Source organism: Tachyglossus aculeatus, chromosome 21 (assembly GCF_015852505.1).
Source record: "Tachyglossus aculeatus isolate mTacAcu1 chromosome 21, mTacAcu1.pri, whole genome shotgun sequence".
In the NCBI taxonomy this organism is placed as follows: domain Eukaryota; kingdom Metazoa; phylum Chordata; class Mammalia; order Monotremata; family Tachyglossidae; genus Tachyglossus; species Tachyglossus aculeatus.
The window spans coordinates 28,056,212-28,071,766 of record NC_052086.1 but is presented as its reverse complement, the minus strand read 5'-3'; the positions used below and the strand labels follow the sequence as shown (position 1 = coordinate 28,071,766).

The window sequence follows — 15,555 nt, the reverse complement described above, 5'->3', positions numbered from 1 at the left end:
CCTTCTGACTCCCGGGCGCAAGCTCGATCTACTTGGCCATGCTGCTTCTCTGAGAAAATACACTGCCTAAAAAAGGGCAGTTTTTAAAACGAAAATAAATAAAGCGTGGCGTTCTGGATACTCACAAACATGCCTTTTAAAACTTTACACTTCAGGGTTGCGTACTGTGCCCAAATGCACACCAGTTTCAATATTACCTTAGCTCCAAAGCAACTTTTTGTTTTATTTCCAGGTGAATTTCAAAAATACATTTATGGGCTTTTTCGTTTGGGGGTTTTCGTTAGAGAACAGTCAAAGATAACACTACATATGGCACTCTAAGCTGTTTGAGCGCTGCGAAGTTGAAGCTGCTAGCCAATCTAAGTGAACCCCCACTTAAACGTCAAATAGATTTAAAATGAAAAGGCAACCCTTTATAGAAATGCCCTAAATAGAGCCAACGGCATTATTTTTTCAATTCTACGAACATGGTTTAAAATCAAACACCAAAGGCAGAGCTTCTTAACTCTTCCAAACGCTAAAATTAATTTTTTTCATTAATATTTCTGAAAATACATAAAATTCTAATTTGGGAAAATAACAGAAACAGCTCAGCAGGGACGATGCATGCTTGTCCACTGATGGTAGGTCTTCACTGGAATTGTTTGAAATACAATCACAGGGAATCAAAAGGGCTCCCCTTGCCCGCCCTCCAAAAAGAAGGTGAGGAAAAGTTGCTAAGCAATCTAGAAAAGCTCTATATATACCATGAACGCATTTCTTCGAGGCAACGGCTTCCTGGGTGCGTGGGCCTGGGAAGACTGTTCCATGACTTACCGGGATGCCCTTGGTTTCCAGGATGAGGCTGGGAACGTGCCGGGCGGAGAGGCCCACGCGGATGGCATCCCTGATCCTCTTCACCAGATCCTGGCTGAACGTGTGGTCCAAGGCCATCTTCAGAAACAGGATCACCCGCTCCTCTCCATCCTTGTTGTACTGGGGGACACAGAGACTGTCCACCACTTCTTCAAAAGCCTCCACTGGAACAGAAAAGCCACACACAGAGCCCTGTCATTTTCCTCAGCTCAAGCACTGGGTTTTACAATCCAGATTTCTTTTTGTTTTTCTTTATGGTATTTATCAAGGGCTTACTATGTGCCAGGCAATGAGTTAGACGCTGGAGTAGATTCAAACTAATCAGGTTGAACACGGTCTCTGTCCCACATGGGGCTCGCACCCTTAATCCCCACTTTACAGATGAGGAAACTGAGGCCCAGAAGTGAAGTGACTTGCCCGAGGTCACAAAGCAGACAAGGAGCGGAACCAGAATTAGAACTCAGGTCTTTCTGATTCCTACACCCGTGCTCTATTGCATTGTATCCATCCCAGAGCTTAGAACCATGCTTGACACATGGTAAGCACCTGAGAAATATCATAATTATTATTATAAATCCTTTAGTAGTAGCAGTAATAGCATTTATTAAGCACTTACTATGTGCAGAGCACTGTTCTAGCACCTACCCTGCATGGTTAACAGACATAGTACGGAAAGTGGGAGTCAAACTCAAACCTGTCCATGTTGCTCCTTAGATTATCATATAGCAGGCCAGGGATGGTATCTAACCCTAACCTATGTATATTTTCCCAGTACTTAGTAAAGTACCTTGCATGCACCGAAGGCATAATAAATACTATTACTACTACTATTATTAGGAGCACCTCTGGTAAAAAAAAACAAAAAAAAGGTGACCCATTGACCCGCTTGTGGCCCAAAGGCTCATGGTTACTCCATAATATGGAATTTCAACCTTTGTAACTGGACCCATGAAGCCAATATATCAGAAAATATGTTGCAACCTTTGTAACTGGACCCATGAAGCCAATAAATCAGAAAATACGTTGCTCCACCCATCCTTCCTCACTCCTGTACATCTTACTTTCTGCCCTTCAGAAGTATATCTTCCCAGCACTTGGTAAAGTGCCCTGCATGCAAAGATTTAATAAACACTATTACTACTACCGCTACTCATCATCATCATCAATCGTATTTATTGAGCGCTTACTATGTGCAGAGCACTGTACTAAGCGCTTGGGAAGTACAAATTGGCAACATACAGAGACAGTCCCTACCCAACAGTGGGCTCACAGTCTAAAAGGGGGAGGCAGAGAACAAAACCAAACATACTAACAAAATAAAATAAATAGAATAGATATGTACAAATAAAATAAATAAATAGAGTAATAAATATGTACAAACATATATACAGATATATACATATATACAGCTACTATGAGCAGCTCTGGTTAAAAAAAAAATGGTATGGAGATAGGGAGAGACTGAAATGATAGGGAAAAACAGGGTTGGGACATGATCTGGGAACTTCTGTTTCCTATGCTCTCCCTGCCTCCCACTACTGGATAGTTGGCTGCTCAGAAAACATTCCATATTTTCTCTGACAGTCATTCTGTAGGAAGCACAATTCCTCCTTGATGACTCCATAAGTGTCTGAAGGGTAGTCGGTAAGATGAACAGGAGCCAGGAAAGAAGGGTGAAGCGACAACGGGGCATATTTTCTGCTTTATTGTCCTCAGGGGTCCAGGTACAAAGGTTAAAATTCCACATCATGGAGTAACCATCATCATCATCATCATCAATCGTATTTATTGAGCGCTTACTATGTGCGGAGCACAGTACTAAGCGCTTGGGAAGTACAAATTGGCAACATATAGAAACAGTCCCTACCCAACAGTGGGCAAGCCTTTGGGCCAAATGCAGGTCAACGAGTCACTTGCAAAGGTTCATGACTCTTCCCTTCACTTTTGACCATTCCTATCGGCAGGCTCCAGGACCACAGCTCTGGAATACAATACTCTGCACAGAGTAAGCGTTCAATAAATACTATTGATTGACTGACAAATTCTAAAAATGGTAGTGGGAGCACCATGGAGAGTTCTCTTCTGCCTCCCCTGCTCTCAAATCCTTAGCAATGATCCATGGCTTTCCCAGACCCATTTTTAGAAATACTTTATTACAAATAATAATAATAATAATGGTATTTGTTAAGCACTTACTATATGCCAAGCGCTGGGGTAGATCGAGGGTAATCAAGTTGCCCCACATGGGGCTCACCCTTTTAATCCCCATTTTACAGAGGTAACAGAGGCTCAGGGAAGTTGACTCACCCAAGGTTAGAGAAGCAGTGTGGCTCAGTGGAAAAGGGCACGGGCTTTGGAGTCAGAGGTCATGGGCTCAAATCCCGGCTCTGCCAATTGTCAGCTGTGTGACTTTGGGCAAGTCACTTAAGTTCTCTGTGCCTCAGTTACCTCATCTGTAAAATGGGGATTAAGACTGTGAGCCCCCCATGGGACAACTTGATCACCTTGTAACCTCCCCAGCGCTTAGAACAGTGCTTTGCACATAGTAAGCGCTTAATAAATGCCATCATTATTATTATTATTATTATTATTATTATTATTATGCAGCAGACAAGAGGCGGAGCCAGGATTAGAACCCACCTCCTCTGACTCCCAAGCCCAAGCTCTTTCCACTAAGCCACGCTGCGGCTACCAGTTATGGTTAGCTACGGTATTTATTAAGCTCTTATTCTGTGCTAAGTAGAAGCGCAGATCATATGATAATCCGACACAGTTCCTACCCCACCTAAGAATCCTAGTTCAAAAGGTAGAGAGACCAAGTATCTTATTCTCCAAGTGAGGACCACAGTGAGTAGGCAATGTATCCAAGGTTACCAAGCAAACCACTGGGCAGAGTTTGGATTAGGATCCAGTTGTCCTGACTCTCAGCCCCAAGCTGCCTTTCTAGGCCAACTAATCTCTCCCTGCTTCACGCTACCTCCGGGAAGCAAAAGTCAGGCTCAGATTTGAGGATGTGATGGGCACCTGGAGTTGAGAGCTGACTGGGGGATTCCTCTCCAAGATTTTCCTATGGGAGCCCCATCTCCCAGGAGGAAAATTAATGGGGATGAAGAAAGAATGAAGAACTGTGAGTGAAGGACTTGTTGTGGGTGGTGGGATTGGCCTGCTTCCACGCCCGATCACGGTGGGCTCTACACTGTTGCCAGGGTGGGAGGCAGGACTAGCTTCATTAACAGCATTTGCTTTCTAGCAGCAAAAGAAACAAGATTCAGCCAACACTGTAGCCCAGTTTTCAAATCTTCAATGTGACCCAGTCGGGCTCACTGAGTGCAAGCGGGTCCCCTGAGGACACCTTCTGACTTATTTACCACTAAAGAGATATTTAGACTGCTAACAACTCTTGATCAGCCATGCTTGGAGAAGCCAAGCACCCAGAGACATACGCTAAAAGGGGAAGTTAATGGCCAAGGGCGGCACCAGTGTTCCTCGCTCCGTTCCTGTTTTCTCTGAACTGAGACTGTAAGTGTTCCCAAAGCTTCACTAGAGAAATGATCCAGCCAATATTTTCACAGTTCTCTCCAGAGCCTTCCTATGAAACTCTTTACGAAGGATGTCCCTTGAAAAGTAGACCCCCACCAAAAAAAAAAAAAAAAAAAATCAACCATGAACACTATTCCACCATCAGCATTTATGGAGTCCTTACTCCATGCAGAGCACTGTACTAAGGACTCGGGAGAATGCAGTAGCTAATGGACATGATCCCTGCCCGGGTCTCAATAAGCTTAAAGATTTGTACGTAAGTGCAAGAGAGGGTGGGAATCCCCAATAGCTTAGGGGACAAAACATAATTTTACTTGTACATATTTACTATTCTATTTATTTTATTTTGTTAATATGTTTTGTTTTGTTGTCTGTCTCCCCCTTCTAGACTGTGAGCCTGATGTTGGGTAGGGACCATCTCTATATGTTGCCAATTTGTACTTCCCAAGCGCTTAGTACAGTGCTCCGCACACAGTAAGCGCTCAATAAATACGATTGAATGAATGAATGAATGAATGATTTATAAATTGTTAGGATGAGTTGCATTAGGGTCAGTCTTTGGTGAAAGAGGTGTGTTTTCAAAACATCCAGAAGTCCTGTTTAAAGTTGGCAAGGGAATGGTAGAGAAGGGAAGGAGGAATTATATTTTCTTTTTGTACCAGAATAAGGAGTGGGTCTTTGACAGGGAGGGCCAAGTCCTCAAAGTTCTTGAACTCGTTGAGGGCAGGGAACTTGTCTACACCCTCTGTTATATTTTACTCTCCCTAGCGCTTAGTACAGTGCTCTGCAACCAGTAAGCATTCAGTAAATTTAACTGACTGGAGAGGGGCCAAGGGACAGAGACAAAAATCTTTCTTTTTTCTCCTAGTGTTGGTGGAGTAAGGGGCTTCTTTCTTCAGCTCTCAGAAGCACATGGTAAGAGAACAATTAAGCTGATGGGAAGGCAGGCCATAGGGGGGAAGGGGGGAGGGCTGGTGACATATTTTGGGATTTTCTGCTTTAAATTATCATTTGTGCCATTAAATCTCTACTTGGATTTACTTTCTTGCACTCTATTGAATCACTGCTTAAAATTCTATTTGTTGGCAGACGTGTAAACAGGGTTTTACAGCTCTTCAAAGAGCTTAATACAGTGCTTTGCACATAGTAAGAGCTCAATAAATACCACTGATGAATTGATTCAAAAGACTCGGGCAGAGTTCTCTTTTGAATTTGGATTCATTCATTCATTCAATCGTATTTATTGAGCGCTTACTGTGTGCAGAGCACTGTACTATTTATTTTCCTTGTACATATTTATTCTATTTATTTGATTCTGTTAATATGTTTTGTTTTGTTGTCTCCCCCTTCTAGACTGTGAGCCCACTGTTGGGTAGGGACCGTCTCTATATGTTGCCAACTTGTACTTCCCAAGCGCTTAGTACAGTGCTCTGCACACAGTATGTGCTCAATAAATATGATTGAATGAATGAAAGCAAGGGACATGGTCTGGTGAAGAGGAAGTAATAATAATAATAATAATAATAATAATAATAATAATGGCATTTGTGAAGCGCTTACTATGTGCCAAGCGCTGTTCTAAGCACTGGGGGCGGGGGGGGGGGGGGGGTACAATGTAGTCAGGTGTCCCATGTGGGGCTCACACTTTTAATCCCCATGCTACAGATGAGGTAACTGAGGCCCAGAGAAGTGAAATGACTTGCCCGAAGTCACACAGATGACAAGTGGCGGAGCCGGGATTAGAACCCATGACCTCTGACTCCCAAGCCGGGGCTCTTTCCACCGAGCGACGCTGCTTCACTTTGTCTCCCCTCTCCTCCCTGGCTTGGAGTTCATCATCATCATCAATCGTATTTATTGAGCGCTTACTGTGTGCAGAGCACTGTACTAAGCGCTTGGGACAAATAGCATACCCTTCCAGGACGTCCTGGCTTTGGAGCTTTCAATCTAAGGGGGCAAGCGAGTGAGCAGGGGAAGATGAGCAGATTGCGATAACTAGCAATAAATAACCGATAGGACGACACACGCCTGAATACCGAGGTGGCTATACGGGTTTAAATAAAAGAGGGGTTTTCAGAAGGCCTTTGAGCCCACTGTCGGGGGAGACGGAGAACAAAACCAAACATACTTGCCTACTTGCCTGCTCTGTGACCTTGGGCAAGTCACTTCACCTCTCTGGGCCTCAGTTTCCTCATCCATAAACTACAGAAGGCTCCCCTCCTCCAAGAGGCCTTCCCAGACTAAGCCCCCCTTTTCCTCGGCCCCGTCACTGTTGCCCCAACTCGCTCCCTTTGCTCCAATTGTCAGCTGTGTGACTTTACCTGTATATATGTATATATGTTTGTACACATTTATTACTCTATTTATTTATTTTACCTGGACATATCTATTCTATTTATTTTATTTTGTTAGTATGTTCGGTTTTTTTTTCTCCGTCTCCCCCTTTTAGACTGTGAGCCCAATGTTGGGTAGGGACTGTCTCTGTATGTTGCCAATTTGTACTTCCCAAGCGCTTGGTACAGTGCTCTGCACATAGTAAGTGCTCAATAAATATGATTGACTGATTGACTGAAGTACAAGTCGGCAACATATAGAGACGATCCCTACCCAACAACAGGATCACAGTCTAGAAGGGGGAGACAGACGACAAAACAAAACATGTAGACAGATTCGATTCCACATCTCCTTTATTCCTTTTGAATCCCTGGACTGGTGAAGGGCTCCTTTCTAAGGTTTCTCTTTCTAAGTACTTTGCAAGGTGGAAGCTTTTGTGGTCTCACAAAAATACTTGAATCTGAGACCAGTGTCTAACATTATCTCCCAAGGATTGATGACTTGCCCAGGATACCAAAGACAGAGCCTTATCCCAGAACCTGGGAGATCACAGGTATTAGCTCCCATTTCTGATGGATTCGAAGTTTTTAAATTTGAACATAAAATCGTGTTCGATATTGAGATCTACATCCGCTGGCTGCTTAACTTTAGAATCCATTCGAAATATGAAAATGGACATTTACACTACATCGTGTGATTTCATTTCATGATTTAGATGTAATACTATGGGAAAATTAGGGGATAGTCTTCCCACAACATGATTCCATTGTGATGAAACACAATCCAAAAGCAGGTTCAGTGTAGGGATGAAATGGTTGTTCGTGTGCACCTGGCATCAGTGAATAATAATAATAATGGCATTTGTTATGCGCTCACTACGTGTCAAGCACTCTGCTAAGCACTGGGGTAGATACAAGCTAATCACTGTCCCTGTCCCTCATGGGGCTCACAGTCTAAATCCCCATTCTATAGATGAGGTAATTGAGGCCCAGGGAAGTCAAGCGACTTGCTCAAGGCCACAGAGAAGACAAGTGTAGTCATCATCATCATCATCATCAATCATATTTACTGAGCGCTTACTGTGTGCAGAGCACTGTACTAAGCGCTTGGGAAGTACATGTTGGCAACATATAGAGACAGTCCCTACCCAACAGTGGGCTCACAGTCTAAAAGGGGGAGACAGAGAACAAAACCAAACATACTAACAAAATAAAATAAATAGAATAGATATGTACAAGTAAAATAAATAAATAAATAAATAGAGTAATAAATATGTACAAACATATATACATATATACAGGTGCTGTGGGGAAGGGAAGGGGGTAAGATGGGGGGATGGAGAGGGGGACGAGGGGGAGAGGAAGGAAGGGGCTCAGTCTGGGAAGGCCTCCTGGAGGAGGTGAGCTCCCAGTAGGGCCTTGAAGGGAGGAAGAGAGCTAGCTTGGCGGGTGGGCAGAGGGAGGGCATTCCAGGCCCGGGGGATGACGTGGGCCGGGGGTCGATGGCGGGACAGGCGAGAACGAGGTACGGTGAGGAGATTAGCGGCGGAGGAGTGGAGGGTGCGGGCTGCGCTGGAGAAGGACAGAAGGGAGGTGAGGTAGGAGGGGGCGAGGGGATGGACAGCCTTGAAGCCCAGGGTGAGGAGTTTCTGCCTGATGCGCAGATTGATTGGTAGCCACTGGAGATTTTTGAGGAGGGGAGTAACATGCCCAGAGCGTTTCTGGACAAAGATAATCCAGGCAGCAGCATGAAGTATGGATTGAAGTGGGGAGAGACACGAGGATGGGAGATCAGAGAGAAGGCTGGTGCAGTAGTCCAGATGGGATAGGATGAGAGCTTGAATGAGCAGTGTAGCAGTTGGGATGGAGAGGAAAGGGCGGATCTTGGCGATGTTGCGGAGCTGAGACCGGCAGGTTTTGGTGATGGCTTGGATGTGAGGGGTGAATGAGAGAGTGGAGTCGAGGATGACACCAAGGTTTGCGGGCTTGTGAGACGGGAAGGATGGTAGTGCCGTCAACAGAGAAGTCCTGTCCTTCTAGACTCCCAAGTCCATGCTCTATCCTCTAGGCCATGCTACTTCTCAGTGAAGGTGTGACACCTGCTCTCCCTACCTCTTTAACAGTACAAACCCTGTGTGGGATACTTTCCCATCGCTTGAATTCTCTTCTTCCCCACAGGAGACAGAGCTCAGCTCTCTCCAGGCTCAAAGCCCACCTAAAATCCCACTTTCTCCAATCAAGCTTTTCCAGATTAATTTCCCAGCACCCTAAGCCCTATCATCTCATCAGTCTCTTCTAGCACTTTATGAACTCATTTATACCATTCTTAGCATTCAGGTACTCAATTAATTATTTTGACCACTCAAATTGTAAATATCTTGTCTCCCCCGTTAGAATGTAAACTCCTTGCAGTCAGGGAAAGTGTCATTTTGTTATTCAAACCTTCCCATAGAGTGCACCCCACCAAGTAGGGAAGCAGCATAGCCCAGTGGATAGAGCACTGTCCTGGGAGTCAGTAGGACCTGGGTTCTAATCCCGGCTCCACCACCTGTACCCTGTGTGACCTTGGGCAAGTCACTTCACATCTCTGTGCCTCCCAGCGCTTAACAAATATCATCAAAATTATTATCAATAATAATACTAATAATAAGTGCTCGATAAATGTTACTAATATTACTACTTTTTCTACTGCAGCTGCTCTGATCATTATTACCAGGCAATATTCCCCCTTGTTCATTCATTCATTCAATCGTATTTATTGAGCACTTACTGCATGCAGAGCACTGTACTAAGCGCTTGGGAAGCACAAGTTGGCAACACATAGAGATGGTCCCTACCCAACAGTGGGCTCACAGTCTAGAAGGGGGAGACAGAGAACAAAATAAAACATTTTAACAAAATAAAATAAATAGAATAAATATGTACAAATAAAATAAATAGAGTAATAAATACGTACAAACATATATACATATATACAGGTGCTGTGGGGAGGGGAAGGAGGTAAGGTGGGGGGAATGGGGGGGGGAAGGGGGAGAGGAAGGAGGGGGCTCAGTCTACAGCTCAGATTCCAGGATGTAGAAACACTTGAGAAATAAAACGGAATGCATACCAATGTTATAGATTTCAGAACTGCCAAACCTGACTCCATTTGGGTTTAGTGTGCCATCGCTGGAGAAAAAGAAAAAAAAGGAAAAATCATGCACAATTACTGATTCATGAGCACGGTGCAATCAAGTTTCTTCAGACCCCACCATTCATAAACACCGGGCCAGCCACAAATTGCCGCGCTCTCCTTTGAAACTACCATCCACAAAGTGTGCAGAGATTCAGATCGTTACACTTTTTCCTCCATGACATCCTGCCACCCATCCGTTTTTCCCAGTTTAAAGTCCCAGCTGCTGCCCCATGGGCACAAGGAACTTGGGTGGCCAATTGGACCATGGCCAGTGCCATCTTCCAGTAGGGTCTATTGTATTGTACCCTCCCAAGAACATAGTATGGTGCTCTGCACACAGTTAGCACTCAATACCACTAATTGATTGACAGGCAGAACATCCAGGTTTCCCCACTCTCCAGAGCTCCAGACTGTGCTTATGTACAGTGCCAGGAAACTAAGCCCTCCCTCACTACTAAATCTAACATTGAGCCCATCACCAGCTAACAGACTTCCTATGAGCTCCAGAAAGACTTCTGAATAAGAATAGCCAACACCTTACCTTCGGCCAAGCATAAGGATTCCTCCAGTCTTGGGATTTATCTTGCAGTAGTCACCATGGGCCCACACACCTGTCCAAAGGAGACAGAGTAGGTAAGTTTCCTCCCCTTGTTTGGTTTTCTTGTTCATTTTCCAACGAGAGGAATGTCATGAGACCCCCCATAAGGTGCTTTCGGAGTATTTGCCCAGACTGGGAAGGGAGGGGGTGCCGCACGAAGGCGAGAATTCTCAGAGGAACACATGTTCCTTTATATAGTCTGATCATTCTATGACTCTCCAGAAAAGCCTATATTCCCTGGAAACAGGTAACCCTACCACTGGGAGCCAAGCCAAGCAACAGTGTCCTCTCGGTGCTTCCCGCTGAAGAATGCCACCTGTCCTCTAAAATCCCACCAATGTACCTAGGCTTAGTTGGTAACTAGACATCCTAAAATGACCACCCACTCAGGCCGTCATTAACCCACCCCAGCCCCCAGTGCTCCTTTTTGGAAGAGTTTTCCTCCCTCACTTCCAAATAGGCTATATTTCCTCTCCTTTGCATTCTGCTGGTGTTCTCGGATGGATTTCTTGTTCAAAAGGCTCTAGAGGAACAAGAAGAAGGGGTTGCTGAGGAAGGGAAGAGAGCAAAAATTAATAGATCTTTTCCTAGCTGAACTTCCAAAAGATCAGGGTGAGTTGTCCTCAACCCCCGTTAGGGAGCGGGGGAGGAAGGAGAGGGGAAAGAGAACATTGTAAAGAAGGTACTGCCTGGACTCCTTGCTGGCCACAGGTTACATGTGATGGGCGACTGCACCTTTGCAGGCTGCCAACTGAGGAATTGGTATTCGGGAGACCACTGCTCTACCCATCTTCAAAGCCCTTCTAAAAATCACATCTCCTCCAGGAGGTCTTCCCTGATCTCCCCACCCTACCAGGGACACTCCAGCACTTCTGCGTCACCTAAGCACTTGAATTTGCTTGTTTTTCACCCATCCCTCAGCGGCCCCACAGCACTTATGTACGTATCTGTGGTTTATTTATATTAATGTCCGTCTCCCCCCTACACTGTAAGCTCGCTGTGGGCAGGAAACATGTCTACCAACTCTGTTATAATGGACTCTCTCAAACACTTGGTACAGTGCTCTGCACACAGTAAGCGCTCAGTAAATACAATTGATTGATTGATACTAACCAACCACTCCACCTGTCCCCTTAAGTACATATGTTTAAACCCTGTTGCAGTCCCCTACCTGTAATTTATTTTACTGTCTTCCCTGCTGGACTGTAAACTCCTCGAGAGCAGAGATCATGTCTACTAACTCTACTGTACTTTCCCAGTGCTTAGTTTAGTGCTCTGAACAGAGTAATTGTTCAGTACATATTACTGATTGACATTCTGTTGCTGTCCCCTACTTGTAATTTATTTTACTGTCTTCCCTGCTGGACCGTAAACTCCTCGAGAGCAGAGATCATGTCTACTAACTCTACTGTACTTTCCCAGTGATTAGTTTAGTGCTCTGAACAGAGTAATTGTTCAGTACATATTACTGATTGGCATTCTGTTGCTGTCCCCTACCTGTGATTTATTTTACTGTCTTCCCTGCTGGACTGTAAACTCCTCGAGAGCAGAGATCGTGTCTACTAACTCTACTGTACTTTCCCAGTGATTAGTTTAGTGCTCTGAACAGAGTAATTGTTCAGTACATATTACTGATTGACATTCAGAGATTACACAGAAAGTCACAATAAGAGACTCAAACCAGCTTACTAGGGTTAGCATTCATCTGGGAGAAAGGGGAGGGACTGCTGGGTAGGGACTGTCTCTATATGTGGCCAACTTGTCCTTCCCAAGCGCTTAGTACAGTGCTCTGCACACAGTAAGCGCTCAATAAATATGATTGATGATGATGATAAAGTTCCAGTGCTCTCGGCTACCATGGCTCAGTGGAAAGAGCACGGGCTTGGGAGTCGGAGGTCATGGGTTCCAATCCCGACTCCGCCACTTGTCAGCTGCGTGACTTTGGGCAAGTCACTTAACTTCTCTGGGCCTCAGTTACCTCATCTGTAAAATGGGGATTAAGACTGAGCCCCATGTGGGACAGCCTGATTACCCTGTATCCCCCCCAGTGCTTAGAACAGTGCTTGGCACATAGTAAGTGCTTAACAAATGTCATCACCATTACTATTATTACTATTCTCTCCCACACCTAAATGTCCCTCACCCTCTTACAAACACACATGGGGAAAGTGTCATCTAATTGGCCTGCTGACTGTCAGCTTGCAAGACGGTTGGCTTCACATACTAGAGCGGGACACATTATTCGTGGTTGTTATGAAATCCCTCTGCTCAGATTCCCCTTGGTGGTGAAGCAGAGCTGAAAAGATGCAAGATCTAAGCAACGTGCTATTTGCTTTTGTTTCCTCCCCAAGTTAAAGAAATAAGACCGTTCCATTTTGGTTTGCTTTTAAATAAAAGATTTTCACACTCGAAAACATCAATTTCTGCACCGACAAATTACAGGCCAACTCCGAGCTTGAAGCAAATTTTACGGCACTCAGAAAAGCCAAAGAATGAAAACAGAAGTTCTGAGAGATGCGGGGCTGTGTGGCAGAGCCTGTGACAGACTGTAATCCTTGCTGATTTCGGAATTTGGGTTGCTGGCATCACCCAGATGCATTATTGTCCACGTGTATTCAGGTCTCCCTTCTGTTCCGTGGGAAAGCTCTTGTTTTTCTGTTCTGTTTAGGAGACTGTACTGTAATTACCAAGGCCCAGGGAACAAGCAAGAAACATGAAAATGAGAGTCCTTCGCAAAAAAACCCATCGGTTGGAAAACACCTCTCCCAAGAGCACCAATCTCTTGCAAAACCAAACTGATGATGCAAGAGAATACAACTGCAGTTTGCTTCAGCTCGGTGTGATCTTTTCATATAAACTAAAAAAAAAGCCCCCGAGTTTGTAAGGGATGGAAATCAAATCAAAAATCTCAATTCCTCTATCAGAGTAGGGGGTTTCAACCAACCACTTGCTCACTCGCTCCCCTTCCCCTCCGCCCCCGCAACACGTCTGTAGTCTGAATTCTCATAATAACAAAGCAGGACCCCTAAAAACACAGCCCAGGAGACAAAGCCCAAATGTCAACACTTCTACTAGACTTGCCCACTTTTTAAGGGATGGCTATTACTTTTCTGCAGGTCAGGATGACAGTTTCCCAACGATTGCCTTTTTGTGATCATTGCTGGATTAAGAACTCTGGCCAAGTGCTGGCTATGGGAAGAGATGACCGAAGATGTTTCCAGTTTTTAGACTGGACTGAACTTCTATGACTCAATAAATAACATAATAACCACTTTTCATTCTCCCTCAAGTCATTTTCAATAACTTTGTTGGTGTGACACAGCCTTTCTATCACATAGATGCCTGAAAATAGTTTAACATCTGTCCCTTTTACAGTTCGATTTGGCCCTTCCACACTCTCTGCTCCTCCGAATTCCTGCTCATGCCATTCTGGGCTCCTTGAGCGGAGACTGTTTTTATTCCACAATGTGCTACTGGCATCTGATCTAGTAAGACATGAGCAAAACAGCCTTCAAGCAGGAATAATGCTGGAAAAACCACTGGAGGTCACAGCAATGAGGTTACATATCTAGACAAGTGAAGACGGAGGTCAAAGCTATCGTATCTAATTGGCATTTGAACCAACTTCTCAATTAATCCGAGGCTAGCTCAATTAGAACCCTCCCCCAAATATATAGAGACTCTGAGCTCATTGTGAGCCGGGAAGGTGTCTGATGTTAACCTTAACAAAAAACATCATTATTATTATTATTATTGTTGTTATTATTATTATTATTATTATTATTATTATTATTATTAGAGGTTGATTGAAGTTATGAATGAAAACAGCTGGTGTAGAAAGAAGGGACAGGGGAGATATTTGGGGAGAAGCGAGAGATCTGTTGGTTAGTGAGAGATCTGTGCTGATTCCCTTTGCACCTGATTGCTTTTAGACTGTGAGCCCACTGTTGGGTAGGGACTGTCTCTATATGTTGCCAACTTGTACTTCCCAAGCGCTTAGTACAGTGCTCTGCACACAGTAGGCACTCAATAAATACGATTGATTGATTGATTTTAGAGAAGCAGCTGTTAGTGTCAACAGCCCGAGCTTGGGAGTCAGAGGTCGTGGGTTCTAATCCCACCTCCGCCACTTGTCAGCTGTGTGACTTCGGGCAAGTCGCTTCACTTCTCTGCGCCTCAGTTACCTCATCTGTAAAATGAGGACTAAAACTGGGAGCCCCACGTGGGACAACCTGATTCACTTGTATCTACCCCAGCGCTTGGAACAGTGCTTTGCACATAGTAAGCACTAAACAAAAACCACCATTATTATTACAGAGAAGCAGCATGGCTCACCGGACAGAGCCTGGGTTTAGGAGTCAGAGGTCACGGGTTCTAATCCCGCCTCTGCCACTTGTCAGCTGTGTGACTTTGGGCAAGTCACTTCACTTCTCTGTGCCTCAGTTCCCTCATCTGTAAAATGGGAATAAAACTGTGAGCCCCACGTGGGGCAACCTTGATTACCCTGAATCCCCCCCAGTGCTTAAACAGTGCTTGGCACATAGTAAGTGCTTAGCAAATACCAACATTACTATTAGTAGTACAGTGCTTTGCACACAGTAAGCACTCAATAAATATGATTACTAAGAATAATAAATATTCACACACACACACACATACATGTGTCTGTATATACGTAACCAAACAATTGGACAAACAATAGTCCAAAATGGCAAAATCCAATTTTGGTTCACATCCACCAAGGCGCTTATCCGAAGTAAGCGCTTAGTACAGTGCTCTGCACACAGTAAGCGCTCAATAAATATGACTGAATGAATGGATGAAAGAAAGAGTCAGCACTTCACTGTTCAGCAGTATTCTTTACAATATTGTTCACTCACTCCATACATCAAGTTCCCAATAAACACAAAACTTGGGACTGGGTGTTTCCCACAGGCAATACATGGAAAAAAATTGGGGGCATCTACAAAAGACGTTATGACCAAAAGATGTTTGCAATTTTCTGATTCTCACCATGTGGCTTAGGGGAAACCAAATTACCTTTTCAGAGATTG

At 44.4% G+C, this 15,555-nt stretch overlaps 1 protein-coding gene across 1 annotated transcript in view; it reads right to left on the bottom strand.

The window, feature by feature from the left end:
* The window catches only part of AACS (acetoacetyl-CoA synthetase), a 117,763-nt gene that overhangs the window by 10,039 nt on the left and 92,169 nt on the right, over positions 1-15,555 (bottom strand). Inside the window, exons 15-17 of the mRNA XM_038763352.1 lie at positions 10,445-10,514; positions 9,838-9,896; positions 817-1,019 (exon numbers count right to left, since the gene is read on the bottom strand). Coding sequence (XP_038619280.1) covers positions 817-1,019; positions 9,838-9,896; positions 10,445-10,514 — 332 coding nt within the window. The remainder of the gene's footprint in view (positions 1-816; positions 1,020-9,837; positions 9,897-10,444; positions 10,515-15,555) is intronic.